The following is a 16,124-nucleotide window of genomic DNA, read 5'->3' on the forward strand; positions in this document are numbered from 1 at the left end:
CAGCTTTGGGACAAGCATGGCCAAAAAGTCCCAGTAAGAAGTTTAACAACACCAGGTTAAAGTCCAACAGGTTTATTTGGTAGCAAAAGCCACAAGCTTTTGGAGCCTTAAGCTCCTTCTTCAGGTGAGTGGGAATTCTGTTTGTGCCGCCCCATATGCCTGCTGTTCCATGTCTGCTCATCCATGCCTTCATTACTTCTGGATTCTACTTTTCCAATATACTCCTGCATGGCCTCCCATATTCTATCATCCATTAGAAACATAGAAAAACTACAGCACAAAACAGGCCCTTCGGCCCCACAAGTTGTGCCGAATATATCCCTACCTTCTAGGCCTACATTAGCTTGCAGCCATCCAAACTCTGCTGCCTTAACATGTCTCAACTCACACCAAGCTCCATCCAGCCATCACCCCTGTACTTGCTGACTTACCTTGACTCCCAGTTAAGCAAAATTCCCAACCTTGTTTTCAAATACCTTCTGAGTCTTGATCCTCTCTATCTATCTCTCTATCACTTGACCATCCCTCCTCCCCCCCACCTATTTATTCTACAAATACTGGCTGAGCTGGCAACATGGTAGCACAGTGGTTAGCACAGTGAGGGCGGCATGGTAGCACAGTGGTTAGCACTGCTGCTTCACAGCTCCAGGGTCCCGGGTTCGATTCCCGGCTCGGGTCACTGTCTGTGTGGAGTTTGCACATTCTCCTCGTGTCTGCGTGGGTTTCCTCCGGGTGCTCCGGTTTCCTCCCACAGTCCAAAGATGTGCGGGTTAGGTTGATTGGCCAGGTTAAAAATTGCCCCTTAGAGTCCTGAGATGCTTAGGTTAGTGGGATTAGCGGGTAAATATGTGGGGGTAGGGCCTGGGTGGGATTGTGGTCGGTGCAGACTCGATGGGCCGAATGGCCTCCTTCTGCACTGTAGGGTTTCTATGATTTCTATGATCCCATGAAAGAGTTTTTAAAAAATCTGTCTGCCTCTAGCCCCACAATCCACTGAGATGTCTGTGCTTATCTGATGATGGCCTCTTGAACATCCCAATTTTAAATGCTTCTCCCCTCCCTCCCCCACAGCTGCCTAGGCCCCAAGCTCTGGCATTCCTCCTCTTTCATCTCACATGGAATTCCTTAAAGTCAACCTCTTTGGCCCACCACTGGGATTATCCAGACACACTTAAAGTCAATGAACTTTGCTGGGCCAAGTTCATTGACTTGGATTTGGCTGGGCTGCCAAATCTCCCGCAGTGGGTCCCACCACGACGGGACTGGAAAATCCTGGCCCACGTCTGCTCTAATATCATCCCATGTGGCTCAGCATCTAATTGTGTTTTATATTGCTCCTGCGAATTGCTTTGGGGTGTTTTATTATATTAAGATGCTATGGAAAAGCAAGTTATTGCTGTTGACTGATGCTCATTGATTGGTTGCAGAAGGCCCTGTTATGTCAAAATCCAGATGTTCAGATTTTCAGAAGAAAAAGCTGAAAATCTTTTATTTTGCATCTTACATGACGTGAAGATTCTGGAGTGGAATTTGAACTCAACCCTGCTCAGACATTTGAAGCTTGACACCATATGTTGGGGGGTATCACGGTGGCATGGGAGGAAATAAATGTAATCACTGGAGAAAAAGTACAAGGTGGCATCGTGGCACAGTGGTTAGAACTGTTAAACATAGAAACATAGAAAACTACAGTACAAAACTGGCCCTTCGGCCCCACAAGCTGTGCCGAACATATTCCTGTTGTTTCATGATGCCAGGGACTTGGGTTCGTTTCCAGCTTTGGGTGACTGTCTGTGTGGAGTTTGCATGTTCTTTCCACGTACGCATGGATTTCCTTCAGGTGCTCTGGTTCCCTTTCATAGCCCAAAGATGTGCAGGTTGGGTGGATTGGCCATGCTAAATTGCCCCTTGGTGTCCAAAGACGTACAGGTTAGATTGATTAGTCATGATGAATGTACAGGGTTATGGGGAAAGGACAGGGATGAGCCTGGGTAAGGTGCTCTTTCAGCAAGTTGGGCTGACAAGTGGCAAGTAACATTTGTCCCACACAGTTGCCAGGCAATAACTATCTCCAATAAGAGAGAATGTAACCATTCTTCCCTTGAATTTCAACATCATTATTTTCACTGAATTCTCGATTTTCAATATCCTGGGCATTACCATTAACCAGAAACTGAACTGGATCAGCCATATAAATACTGTGGCTACAGCAGCTGGTCAGAGGTTATGAATCCTGCGAAAAATAACTTACTTCCCACTTGCGTGGATGAGTGCAGTTCCAACAACACTCAAGAAACTCAACACTATCCAGGACAAAGCAGCCCGCTTGATTGGCACCCCATCAACAAACATTCACTCCTTCCACCACTGATACACAGTGGCAGCAGTTTTGTACCATCTGCAAGATGCACTGCAGCAACTCACCAAGGCTCCTTAGACAGCATCTTCCAAATCTGCAACCACTACCATCTAGAAGGACAAGAGCAGCAGATACCTGAGAACACCACCACCTCCAAGTTCCTTGGAGTTCCCTCCAAGCCACCCATCATCCTGACTTGGAAGAATATTACCATTCCTTGACTGTCCCTGGGTCAAACTCCTGAATCTACCTTCCTAACAGCACTGTGGTTACACGTACACCACACAGACTGCAGCTGTTCAAGAAGGCAGCACACTACCACCTTCTCACGGGCAATGGGGGATGGACAATAATTTCTGGCCGAGCCAGGAACACCCACATCCCATGAGAATATTAAAACATATTTTGTGAGAAGAATAGAGAGGTAATTTATTCCTGGGAAAGTGCATGTCTAGGTTGGGTAGATGAACCAAGGAATCTCAGAGTACAATGTATGAATTGCTACATGTTGTGCCATAGGTTAGCAAGGCCACAAAGAAAGCAAACCAATCGTCAGACCCTATTTTAAGAGGGTTAGAGTTGAAAAGCAGGGAAGTCATGCTAAACATTCATCAAATCTCTGTTGGACCACACTTAGAATATTCTGCACATTTCTGGTCATCATATTATAAAAAGGATGCAGAGGCACTGGGGACAGTGCAGAGAAGATTTACAAGGGTAATATCAGAATTGTGTGGGTAAACATAACAGGAATTGATTGAGAGGCTGGGTCTCTTTCTCTTGAAAAAAAAGAGGGTGATCTGTGGCCAAACAGGCCACCTAAAATGGCGATCTATAAAGCACTCTGGGACAATTGGGCAAGGACTAAACAGCAGGCTGCAGCCTAAAATACAGAGATAAACAGGCTGCAGCTCAGATGACTGAATACACAGGATACGGGCCATCACCAGACAAAGGGGACTTTCTGGTCAAACTGGGTTGTTTACCATAGGGGCGCGTTAACACCTTATTTGGGAGGGAGGTGTGTATCCTACGTGCCTCCAGCACCTACAGACATAGCCGTTGGGGACACACCCAGAGATTGGTGTGGCAGCACTCGATTGGACTTTATCAATCAGGCTGATCAAGTCCTGATCGATTGATTGGCAATGGCCAAAAGGGGCACAAAAACCAACGGGGTATGAAGGGTGCTGCACAACTAAGAATCGCTCTCTCTCTCTGACCCCACGAATGAGCTACAACAACGCTGACCATCGCCAGCAACGACCAGCACGAGGAGAGCCACCACACCCGAGAAGGAAGGAAGACCAGAGCCGGAGTGTCAGACCAGAACAAAGGACCAGACTACGCAGAGGACAACCGAGACCAGCGCACAGATAAAGGCCAATATCTGCTTGGGTACTTGCCAGTCACGGAAAGTTAAGTCAAGATCTAGTATTGGACTTGAACTTTAGTATTTCTGTAAGATAACTTATTGTTGATTGGGTGGGTGATTATTGATTGTGTGTTTAAATAAATATTGTTGTACTAACAAGAAGTCGACTCACAATTCTTTGTCTACTGTATAAGGGTTAAAACAGACTTTATGGCAGACACAACAGGCCAAATCAAGAACTTTAAAATGATGACATGATGGGGTGGATAGGGAGAAAATATTTCCTTCATGGGGAAGACATCATCAATATTAGATAGTCCCCAAGAAATCATAGAAATCATAGAAACCCTACAGTACAGAAAGAGGCCATTCGGCCCATCGAGTCTGCACCGACCACGATCCCACCCAGGCCCTACCCCCATATCCCTACATATTTTACCCGCTAATCCCTCTAATCTACGCATCCCAGGACACTAAGGGGCAATTTTAGCATGGCCAATCAACCTAACCCGCACATCTTTGGATCCAACAGGGAATTCAGAAAAAAACATCTTCACCCAGAGAGTGGGGGGAATGTGGAACTCACTACAACAGGGAGTGGTTGAAGCACGTAGTATTTACATTTAAAAGGAAACCAGTTGAGTATATGAAGGAGCCAAAAGAGAAAATGCTGGAAAATCTCAGCAGGTCTGGCATCATCTGTAAGGAGAGAAAAGAGCTGACGTTTCGAGTCCAGATGACCCTTTGCCAAAGCTAAAAGGCATAGAAAGTGGGAGATATTTATACTGTAGGGTGAAGGAATGAAAGACGAGCCCTCGCCACAAAAACAAGGGGAAAGGCTGCTAGTGGCAGTCCATGTAGAGGATAGAAGATTTGAAAGGCCAAACAGCAAAGAAGCTGAAATCAGAGGGTAAATTGTGACAGATGAAGATGTGGGGGAGGGGAGGGAGGTGCGTGGGAGAGAGAGGTAATTTGAAAAAAGGGGGAAAAGGGAAGCAAAGGGGGAGAAAAGATAAGAAAAGGGAGGATAAAAGAGTGGGGGCGGAGAAAGAAAAATGAAAAAAAAAAGAAACAAAAAGGTAGAGAACAGTTAAAAATTAAGTAAAATGAAAACAAAGGGTTGAGGTGGGGTAGAGCTGATCATCTGAAGTTGTTGAATTCAATGTTGAGACCAGAAGGCTGTAATGTGCCGAGCCGGAAGATGAGATATGCTGTTCATCTCATTGAGCTTCACTGGAACATTGCAGCAGGGCATGGGGCATGGGGCATGGGGCATGTGGGCATGGGAGCAGGACCGTGTGCTAAAATTGCAAGCAACCGGAAGGTCAGGGTCCTGATTGCACAAAGACCAAAGGTGCTCAGCAAAGCGATCACCCAGTCAACGTTTGGTCTTTCCGACATAGAGAAGACCACATTGGGAGCAGCGAATGCAATAGACCAAATTGAAAGAGGTGCAAGTGAAATACTACTTAACCGGGAATGAGTGTTTTACACCTAGGATGGTAAGCATGGAAGAAGAAAAGGGGCAGGTGTTATACCTTCTGCGATTGTATGGGAAGGTGCCATGGGTGATGGGAGAAGTGTTGGTAGAGTGGAGGAGTGGACTAGGTTATCCCGGAGGGAACGAGAACTGAAGCATACGAAGGAGAAAGGAATAGTTGGTTACAACAGTAGATTTAGATGCAGAAATATGGGAGAACCTCAAGTGGACCATAAACACGAGAATAAAGAATTGTGACTGGTTAGGCTGAATGGCCTGTTTTTGTGCCATATATCCTGTTAATGCTCAAAAGGACAAGGGCATGTTAGTCGGGTGGTGAAAAAGGCATTTGGGCAAGTGCCTTTATCAATCAAGGCATAGATTATAAAAGCAGGAAAGTCATATTGGAGTTGTGTAGAACTTTGGTGAGGCTACGGCTGGAGTAGTGTGTGCAGTTCTGGTCACCATATTACAGGAAGGATGTGACTGCACTGGGGGGGGGGGATGCAGATGAAATTCACCAGGATGCTGCCTGGGACTGAACATTTCAGTTATGAAGTGAGGTTGAATAGGCTTGGTTTGTTTTTGTTGGAGGAGAGAAGACTGAGGGGCGATCTGATTGAGGTAATAGAACATAGAACATAGAACAGTACATCACAGAACAGGCCCTTCGGCCCACGATGTTGTGCCGAGCTTTATCTGAAACCAAGATCAAGCTATCCCACTCCCTATCATCCTGGTGTGCTCCATGTGCCTATCCAATAACCGCTTAAATGTTCCTAAAGTGTCTGACTCCACTATCACTGCAGGCAGTCCATTCCACACCCCAACCACTCTCTGCGTAAAGAACCTACCTCTGATATCCTTCCTATATCTCCCACCATGAACCCTATAGTTATGCCCCCTTGTAATAGCTCCATCCACCCGAGGAAATAGTCTTTGAACGTTCACTCTATCTATCCCCTTCATCATTTTATAAACCTCTATTAAGTCTCCCCTCAGCCTCCTCCGTTCCAGAGAGAACAGCCCTAGCTCCCTCAACCTTTCCTCATAAGACTTACCCTCCAAACCAGGCAGCATCCTGGTAAATCTCCTCTGCACTCTTTCCAGCGCTTCCACATCCTTCTTATAGTGTGGTGACCAGAACTGCACACAATATTCCAAATGTGGTCTCACCAAGGTCCTGTACAGTTGCAGCATAGCCCCACGGCTCTTAAACTCCAACCCCCTGTTAATAAAAGCTAACACACTATAGGCCTTCTTCACAGCTCTATCCACTTGAGTGGCAACCTTTAGAGATCTGTGGATATGGACCCCAAGATCTCTCTGTTCCTCCACAGTCTTCAGAACCCTACCTTTGACCCTGTAATCCACATTTAAATTAGTCCTACCAAAATGAATCACCTCACATTTATCAGGGTTAAACTCCATCTGCCATTTTTCAGCCCAGCTTTGAATCCTATCTATGTCTCTTTGCAGCCTACAACAGCCCTCCACCTCATCCACTATTCCACCAATCTTGGTGTCATCAGCAAATTTACTGATCCACCCTTCAGCCCCCTCCTCTAAGTCATTAATAAAAATCACAAAGAGCAGAGGACCAAGCACTGATCCCTGCGGCACTCCGCTAGCAACCTGCCTCCAGTCCGAAAATTTTCCATCCACCACCACCCTCTGTCTTCGATCAGATAGCCAGTTACCTATCCAATCGGCCAACTTTCCCTCTATCCCACACCTCCTTACTTTCATCATAAGCTGACCATGGGGACCTTATCAAACGCCTTACTAAAATCCATGTATATGACATCAACTGCCCTACCTTCATCAACACACTTAGTTACCTCCTCAAAAAATTCAATCAAATTTGTGAGGCACGACTTGCCCTTCACGAATCCGTGCTGACTATCCCGGATTAATCCGCATCTTTCTAAATGGTCGTAAATCCCATCCCTAAGGACCTTTTCCATCAATTTACCAACCACCGAAGTAAGACTGGTTAGTCTATAATTACCAGGGTCATTTCTATTCCTTTTCTTAAACAGAGGAACAACATTCGCCACTCCCCAGTCCTCTGGCACCATCCCCGTGGACAGTGAGGACCCAAAGATCAAAGCCAAAGGCTCTGCAATCTCATCCCTTGCCCCCCAAAGAATCCTGAGATACATTTCATCATGAGGGGATTCATGAGGGGAAAGTCGTGCTTGACGAACATGTTGGATTTTTATGAAGATGTGACTAGGGCGGTTGATGGAGGAGAACCGGTGGATGCGGTGTTTTTGGATTTCCAAAAGGCGTTTGATAAGGTGCCCCATAAAAGGCTGCTGAAGAAGATTAGGGCACACGGAGTTGGGGGTAGTGTGTTAAAGTGGATTGGGGACTGGCTATCCGACAGGAAGCAAAGAGTCGGAATAAATGGGTGTTTTTCCGGTTGGAGGAAGGTAACTAGTGGCGTGCCGCAGGGATCGGTACTCGGGCCGCAACTATTTACCATTTATATAGATGATCTGGAGGAGGGGACGGAGTGTAGGGTAACGAAATTTGCAGACGACACAAAGATAAGTGGAAAAGTGAATCGTGTGGAGGACGGAGAAGATCTGCAGAGAGATTTGGACAGGCTGAGTGAGTGGGCGAGGATATGGCAAATGGAGTATAACGTTGATAAATGCGAGGTTATACACTTTGGAGGAAATAATAACAAATGGGATTACTATCTCAATGGAAACAAATTAAAACATGCTACCGTGCAAAGGGACCTGGGGGTCCTTGTGCATGAGACGCAAAAGCCCAGTCTGCAGGTACAACAGGTGATCAAGAAGGCAAATGGGATGTTGGCCTATATCGCGAGGGGGATAGAATATAAAAGCAGGGATGTCTTGATGCACCTGTACAGGGCATTGGTGAGGCCGCAGCTGGAATACTGTGTGCAGTATTGGTCCCCTTATATGAGGAAGGATATATTGGCATTGGAGGGAGTGCAGAGAAGGTTCACCAGGTTGATACCGGAGATGAGGGGTTTGGATTATGAGGCGAGGCTGAGGAGATTGGGTTTGTACTCGTTGGAGTTTAGAAGGATGAGGGGGGATCTTATGGAGACTTATAAGATAATGCGGGGGCTGGATAGGGTGGAGGCGGAGAGATTCTTTCCACTTAGTAAGGAAGTTAAAACTAGAGGACACAGCCTCAAAATAAAGGGGGGTCGGTTTAAGACAGAGTTGAGGAGGAACCTCTTCTCCCAGAGGGTGGTGAATCTCTGGAATTCTCTGCCCACTGAGGTGGTGGAGGCTACCTCGCTGAATATGTTTAAAGCGCGGATGGATGGATTCCTGATCGGTAAGGGAATTAAGGGTTATGGGGATCAGGCGGGTAAGTGGTACTGATCCACGTCAGATCAGCCATGATCTTATTGAATGGTGGGGCAGGCTCGAGGGGCTAGATGGCCTACTCCTGCTCCTATTTCTTATGTTCTTATGTTATCAGGCCCAGGGGACTTATCGACCTTCAGTTTATTCAAATCTGCCAGTACATCCTCCCTCCGAACAACTATTTCCTCCAGCCTATTAGCCTGTAACACCTTCTCTTCCTCAAAAACATGACCCCTCTCCTTGGTGAACACCGAAGAAAAGTATTCATTCATCACCTCGCCTATCTCTACTGACTCCATACACAAGTTCCCACTACTGTCCTTGACCGGCCCTAACCTCACCCTGGTCATTCTTTTATTCCTCACATAAGAGTAAAAAGGCTTGGGGTTTTCCTTGATCCGACCCGCCAAGGACTTCTCATGTCCCCTCCTAGCTCTCCTAAGCCCCTTTTTCAGCTCATTCCTTGCTAACTTGTAACCCTCAATCGAGCCATCTGAACCTTGTTTCCTCATCTCTACATAAGCTTCCCTCTTCCTTTTCACAAGACATTCCACCTCTTTCGTGAACCATGGTTCCCTCACTCAGGTGTGCAAGATTATGAGGAACATGGACAGAGTGGATAAAGAGCAGCTGTTGCCCTTAGTTGAAGGATCAGTCATGACAGACATAGGTTCAAGGTGAGGAGCAGGAGATTTAGGGGGATGTGAAGAAAAAACATTTTTACCCAGAGGTGGTAATGGTCTGGAATGCACTGCCTGGAAGAGTGGTAGAGGCAGGTTGCATCACATCCTCTAAAAATCATAGAAATCATAGAAACCCTACAGTACAGAAAGAGGCCATTCGGCCCATCGAGTCTGCACCGACCACAATCCCACCCAGGCTCTACCCCCATATCCCTACATATTTTACCCACTAATCCCTCTAATCTATGCATCCCAGGACACTAAGGGGCAATTTTAACATGGCCAATCAACTTAACCCGCACATCTTTGGACTGTGGGAGGAAACCGGAGCACCCGGAGGAAACCCACGCAGACACGAGGAGAATGTGCAAACTCCACACAGACAGTGACCCAAGCCGGGAATCGAACCCAGGTCCCTGGAGCTGTGAAGCAGCAGTGCTAACCACTGTGCTACCGTGCCTGGATGAGCACTTGGCACATCATAACATTCAAGGCTATGGGCCAAGTGCTGGTAAATGAGATTAGGAGGGTGCTTCTCATGTGTCGGTGCAGACTCAATGGGCCGAAGGGCCTCTTCTGCACTGTATGATTCTAAATTGTTGGAGATTAGCAAAAGGCCAATTAGCTGGAGGAGCAGTTGGCAGAGAGTTCATATGATGAAAACTCCAGGAATAAGGGCAATCATTTCAATGGACAGAAACTATTGGGAAGTGTGTCTGAGATTTCCCAATGTGTGCTGGTTGTACATAAGGCACAGTAAGAAGTCTCACAACACCAGGTTAAAGTCCAACAGGTTTATTTGGCAGCACTAGCTTTCGGAGCCCCAAGCCCCTTCTTCAGGTGAGTAAGCTAGTGCTGCCAAGTAAACCTGTCCAACGCCAGCATCTCCACATCATGTACATAAGGCAACATTATTATAAGGGCAACATATTACAATTATCTTTAACGCTGAAACAAGCACATAACAGTGAATAAAATGACAGGGAATACAATTGAGTAGGGGGATGGGGAAAAGGAACATACAGTGAATTTGGAATATCTGAGCTCCAGCTTTTGTAAAAGATTCACATCACATTACGGGAAATATAGAACAGCAGTATAATTGTTTTGAAAGGGGCTATATTGGGAGTCTTGTCTTTACCAATTTCCATGACTGCAACTGTTCTTTTCTTGGAAGTATTTTTCACGGTACTAAAGGAAACTTTGAAGCTTCAATGACATAAACTGATATAGAACAACACTCTCCTTATTTAATTGTAATGAACGTTGAGTGTACATTTGTTCAAAAATGTCGACATTACATTGATGGAGTCAAATTGATAAGTCACACACGGAACAGCATTGTGTCACTGAAACAATTAGAAAATTCATGCACGGTACTTACCTTGTGCACATGTGCAGGAATACCCATTAACATAGTCCTGGCAGAGTCCATAATTGAGGCAAGGTCCAGATCTACACTCATCAATGTCTTCCTCACAAAACTGCCCAGAGAAACCTGGAAGGCACCTGTGGGGAAAGAGCAAAACTTCCTGAAAGTCACATCATGAAGTTAATGTTTAAACATTGCCCTGTGTTGAGCACTAATAGTAGAATATAAGGGATATAAACTATCTTTAACATAGACTGGCTATGTAGGCTACTTTTGTATTTCCTTTGCTAAGGAAGATTAATTTAGAATCTAATTAAGATGATTGAAGTATTTGAGAGGGTGGATCGAGAGAACATGTTTCTTCTGGTGGGATAATCCAGAACCGGAGAACATAACCTTAAAATTGAAGCTAGGTAGTTCAAAGGTAATGTCAGGAAGCACACAAATAGGAGAGCAGAAATATTGAACCTTCTCCCCAATAACACTAGGAACCAATACAAAATTTCAAAACTGAGATTTAGAGATTTTTGTTCGGCAAAGTTACTAATCATTACAGGGCCAATGGTGTTGGGATACAGAACAACTAAGATTCAACTGAATTGCAAGGGGCTAAATGGTCTCATTCTGTTTCTATGTATCATGCATGTGACAATCCCTAAGGGACAGTGACCATTTAATGGAGCTCTGAGATTTTTCACATATTTTCCTCAAAGGTTTCATCTTGTTTCTCAAGAAGGATCTGACTATAATTGTTGGCGTGTGCCCTATTTCATGCTTCCCTGATCAGCTGCTCGATCATCTGTTGGATAGATTGAGATTGGTCTCATCAGACCAACTGGGATTTGTAAAGGGCTGAGGGAGAGGGTGGTGAGAGCACTCTAGGAAGAATTGCTTATTTGATTCAGTGCACTGAAAGGAATCCTGTTCAAGCTTGTATTATCTCATTTGGCTTTGGGAAAAGCTTTCAGTGGCTTTGAATTACTTTTCGTCTTTGAAGTTGTACCTGAGAGTGAATTTGAGGTTTAGTTTCTGAAGTAGCTTAGAGTTCTCTGGATGGATTTTGAAGCTTGCATTGTTGACAAAACTGATTTATCCAGTAGCTGTTACACCTGCTGCAGATAGACACAAGGATATCTTTCTCTTCCCTTCTTATTGTGCTGTCTTTGTTAATTTGAATGAAGGACTTAAAGGGTTTCAGATGACTGGTCCTGAATTAAACTTAATCTCACAATGCCTATGTTCCTTATTTTGCCCAGAGATCCTCAGAAGCTTCATGAGCCTTCCTTTGGTTCGAAGCTGGCGAATAGGAGATGGGTCTGGATAGGAGAAGTGCTTTCAAAGCAATCTGCCCCAACTCTGTTGACGTAAAAGTCTAAATCTTTATACCTATGAACAGCAGTGACAACAGAAGCTTCGGTCACCACCATAATTCAAAATGCCAAAACTGCTCGGCAAAGTGGATGAAGAAGTAGGAGACTTTATGGGGATTTGGCACCACTTGTTGTCCTCAAAGCTTCCAAAGCAGTCAACTCTAGCCTTGGAATGAAATGGCATACCCTGTTTCGAAATGATACTCCCTGTTTCTCGCTGAGAATCCATTGTGTGCTCTTGGTCTCAGTCAAAGGCCATTTAAGAAAGGATTATATTACACTGAGTCACACCATATATTCTCTAAATATTATCAAGAGAAATTTCTTGAGTGTCAGTCATGATGCAGTGGTCGACACTCGCCTCTGAGGCAAAAGATTTTAGGTTCAAGCCCTCCTCTGGTGACTGTAACTGGACTAACACTTCAGTGCTGTGTTGAGGGAGTGCTGTGCTGTCGGAGGTGTCATCTTTTGACACCAGATGTTAACCACCCACCCTCTCAGGTGGATGTAAAATATTCCATCGCACTCTTTCAAAGAACAACCAAGGAGTTCTCCTCAGCACCTGGCCAATGTTTATCTCTCAGCCAACATGAAGTGGAAAAAACCCCAGATTATTTAAGCATTTATTTCATTGCTGTTTGTGGGAACTTGCTGTGCAAAAATTGACTGCTGTGTTCTCAACAATGACTATACTTCAAAAGTATTTCTGTTGTTGTAAGAACTGAGGTTGTGAGCGGAGCCAAGTACAAAGAACAAAGAACAATACAGCACAGGAACAGGCCCTTCGGCCCTCCAAGCCTGCGCCGCTCCCTGGTCCAAACTAGACCATTCTTTTGTATCCCTCCATTCCCACTCTGTTCATGTGGCTATCTAGATAAGTCTTTAACGTTCCCAGTACGTCCGCCTCCACCACCTTGCCTGGCAGCGCATTCCAGGCCCCCACCACCCTCTGTGTAAAATACGTCCTTCTGATATCCGTGTTAAACCTCCCCCCCCTCACCTTGATCCTATGACCCCTCGTGAACGTCACCACCGACCTGGGAAAAAGCTTCCCACCGTTCACCCTATCTATGCCTTTCATAATTTTATACACCTCTATCAGATCTCCCCTCATTCTTCTACGCTCCAGGGAATAAAGTCCCAACCTATTCAATCTCTCTCTGTAACTCAGCTTCTCAAGTCCCGGCAACATCCTTGTGAACCTTCTCTGCACTCTTTCAACCTTATTTACATCCTTCCTGTAACTAGGTGACCAAAACTGTACACAATACTCTAAATTCGGCCTCACCAATGCCTTATATAACCTTACCATAACACTCCAACTTTCATACTCAATACTCCGATTTATAAAGGCCAATGTACCAAAGGCACTCTTTACGACCCATTCACTGTAAAGCACTACAGGAAATTCAGAAGTCATGAAAATCATAGAATCCCGACAGTGCAGAAAAAGGCCTCTGGGGTATTGTGGGGGAGGCAGATGAGCTGAAGGCATGGATAGACACATGGAAATATGACATTATAGCCATTAGTGAAACTTGGCTACAGGAGGGGCAGGACTGGCAGCTCAATGTTCCAGGGTGCCAATGGGATAGAGGCAGAGGGATAAAAGGTGGGGGGTGGCATTGTTGATCAGGGAAAATGTTACAGCGGTACTCAGGCAGGATAGATTAGGGAGCTTGTCTACAGAGGCCCTATGGGTTAAGCTGAGAAACAGGAAAGGTATGACCACATCAATGGGGTTGTATTATCGACCACTCAATAGTCAGCGAGAATTGGAGGAGCAAATCAGCAGAGAGATAGCTGACAACTGCAAGAAACACAAAGTTGTGATAGTAGGGGATTTTAATTTTCCACATATAGATTGGGACTCGCATACTGTTAAAGGTTTAGACGGGGTAGAGTTTGTAAAATGTGTTCAGGAGAATTTTCTACATCAGTGTATAGAGGTGCCAACTAGAGAGGATGCAATATTGGATCTCCTATTGGGAAATGAGTTAGGGCAGGTGATGGATGTGAGTGTGAGGGAACACTTTGGATCCAGTGATCATAATGCCATTAGTTTCAACCTGATCATGGATAAGGAGAGATCTGGTCCTCGGGTTGAAGTTCTGAACTGGAAAAAGGCCAATTTGATGAAATGAGAAGGGATCTGGGAAGTGTGGATTGGCACAGGCTGTTCTCTGGTAAGGATGTAAATGGAAAGTGGGAGGCCTTCAAAGGAGAAATTTTGAGAGTGCAGAGTTTGTATGTTCCTGTCAGAATTAAAGGCAAAGTAAATAGGAATAAGGAACCTTGGTTCTCAAGGGAGATTGTAACACTGATTAAGAGGAAGAGAGAGTTGTATGAAATGTACAGGCAGCAAGGAACACATCAGATGCTCAAGGAGTATAAAAAGTGCAAGAAGCTACTTAAGAGGGAAATCAGGAGGGCTAAAAGAAGACATGAGGTTGCTTTGGCAGACAGAGTGAAGGAAAATCCAAAGAGCTTCTATAGGTATGTTAGGAGCAAAAAGATAGTGAGGGATAAAATTGGTCCTCTTGAAGACCAGAGTGGTAGACTGTGTATGGAACCAAAAGAGATGGGGGAGATACTAAATGGTTTTTTTGCATCCGTATTTACTGAGGAAACGGGCATGGAGTCTACGGAAATAGGGCAAACAGGTAGGGAGGTCTTGGAACCTTTACAGATTAAAGGGGAGGAGGTGCTCGCTGTCTTGAGGCAAATCAGAGTGGATAAATCCCCAGGACCAGACAGGGTATTTCCACGGACCTTGAGGGAAGCTAGTGTTGAACTTGCAGGGGCCCTGGCAGACATATTTAAAATGTCAGTATTCACGGAGGAGGTGCCGGATGGTTGGAGGGTGGCTCATGTTGTTCCGTTGCTTAAAAAAGGTTCCAAAAGAAATCCGGGAAATTATAGGCCAGTAAGTTTGACGTCGGTGGTGGGCAAGTTATTCAGGGAGTCAGGGTGGAAACTGAGGGCTCGAACAAACAGAGTTGTTATCTCTGGTTTGTTACCCGTGCCACGTGATAGTGAGGAGAGGAATAGGGAGAGAAAGCAATTGAACACGTGGCTACAGGGATGGTGCAGGAGGGAGGGATTCAGATACCTGGACAATTGGGGCTCATTCTGGGGTAGGTGGGACCTCTACAAACGGGATGGTCTGCACCTGAACCAGAGGGGTACCAATATCCTGGGGGTAAATTTGTTAATGCTCTTTGGGAGGGTTTAAACTAATTCAGCAGGGGGATGGGAACCTGAGTTGTAGCTCCAGTGTACAGGAGGTTGAGAGTAGTGAGGTCATGGATAAGGTTTCAACATCGCAGGAGTGTACTGGCAAGCAGGAAAGTGGTTTGAAGTGTGTATATTTCAATGCCAGGAGCATCCGGAATAAGGTGGGTGAACTTGCAGCATGGGTTGGTACCTGGGACTTCGATGTTGTGGCCATCTCAGAGACATGGATAGAGGAGGGACAGGAATGGTTGTTGCAGGTTCCGGGGTTTAGATGTTTCAGTAAGAGCAGGGAAGGTGGTAAAAGAGGTGGAGGTGTGGCATTGTTAGTCAAGGACAGTATTACGGTGGCAGAAAGGATGTTTGATGAGGACTCGTCTACTGAGGGAGTATGGGCTGAGGTTAGAAACAGGAAAGGAGAGGTCACCCTGTAGGGAGTTTTCTATAGGCCTCCGAAAAGTTCCAGAGATGTCGAGGAAAGGATTGCAAAGATGATTCTGGATAGGAGCGAAAGTAACAGGGTAGTTGTTATGGGGGACTTTAACTTTACAAATATTGACTGGAAAAGCTATAGTTCGAGTACTTCAGAGGGGTCAGTTTTTGTCCAATGTGATAGGCCAACAAGAGGCGAGGCCACATTGGATTTGGTACTGGGTAATGAACCAGACCAGGTGTTAGATTTGGAGGTAGGTGAGCACTTTGGTGATAGTGACCACAATTCGGTTACGTTTACTTTCGCGATGGAAAGGGATAGGTATATACCGCAGGGCAAGAGTTATAGCTGGGGGAAAGGAAATTATGATGCGATTAGGCGAGATTTAGGATGCATAGTTTGGGAAAAGAAACTGCAGGGGATGGGCACAATTGAAATGTGGAGCTTGTTCAAGGA

General features: G+C 45.4%; 1 protein-coding gene across 5 annotated transcripts in view; it reads right to left on the reverse strand.

The window, feature by feature from the left end:
- LOC144493796 (uncharacterized) overlaps positions 1-16,124 on the reverse strand; it is a 293,145-nt gene that overhangs the window by 64,350 nt on the left and 212,671 nt on the right. For all 5 annotated transcript variants that reach the window (XM_078213293.1, XM_078213294.1, XM_078213296.1 and 2 more), the window contains exon 6: positions 10,644-10,768. In XM_078213293.1, the coding sequence (XP_078069419.1) occupies positions 10,644-10,768 (125 nt within the window). The remainder of the gene's footprint in view (positions 1-10,643; positions 10,769-16,124) is intronic.

The sequence above is a fragment of the Mustelus asterias genome, chromosome 5 (genome assembly GCF_964213995.1).
Source record: "Mustelus asterias chromosome 5, sMusAst1.hap1.1, whole genome shotgun sequence".
NCBI lineage: Eukaryota > Metazoa > Chordata > Chondrichthyes > Carcharhiniformes > Triakidae > Mustelus > Mustelus asterias.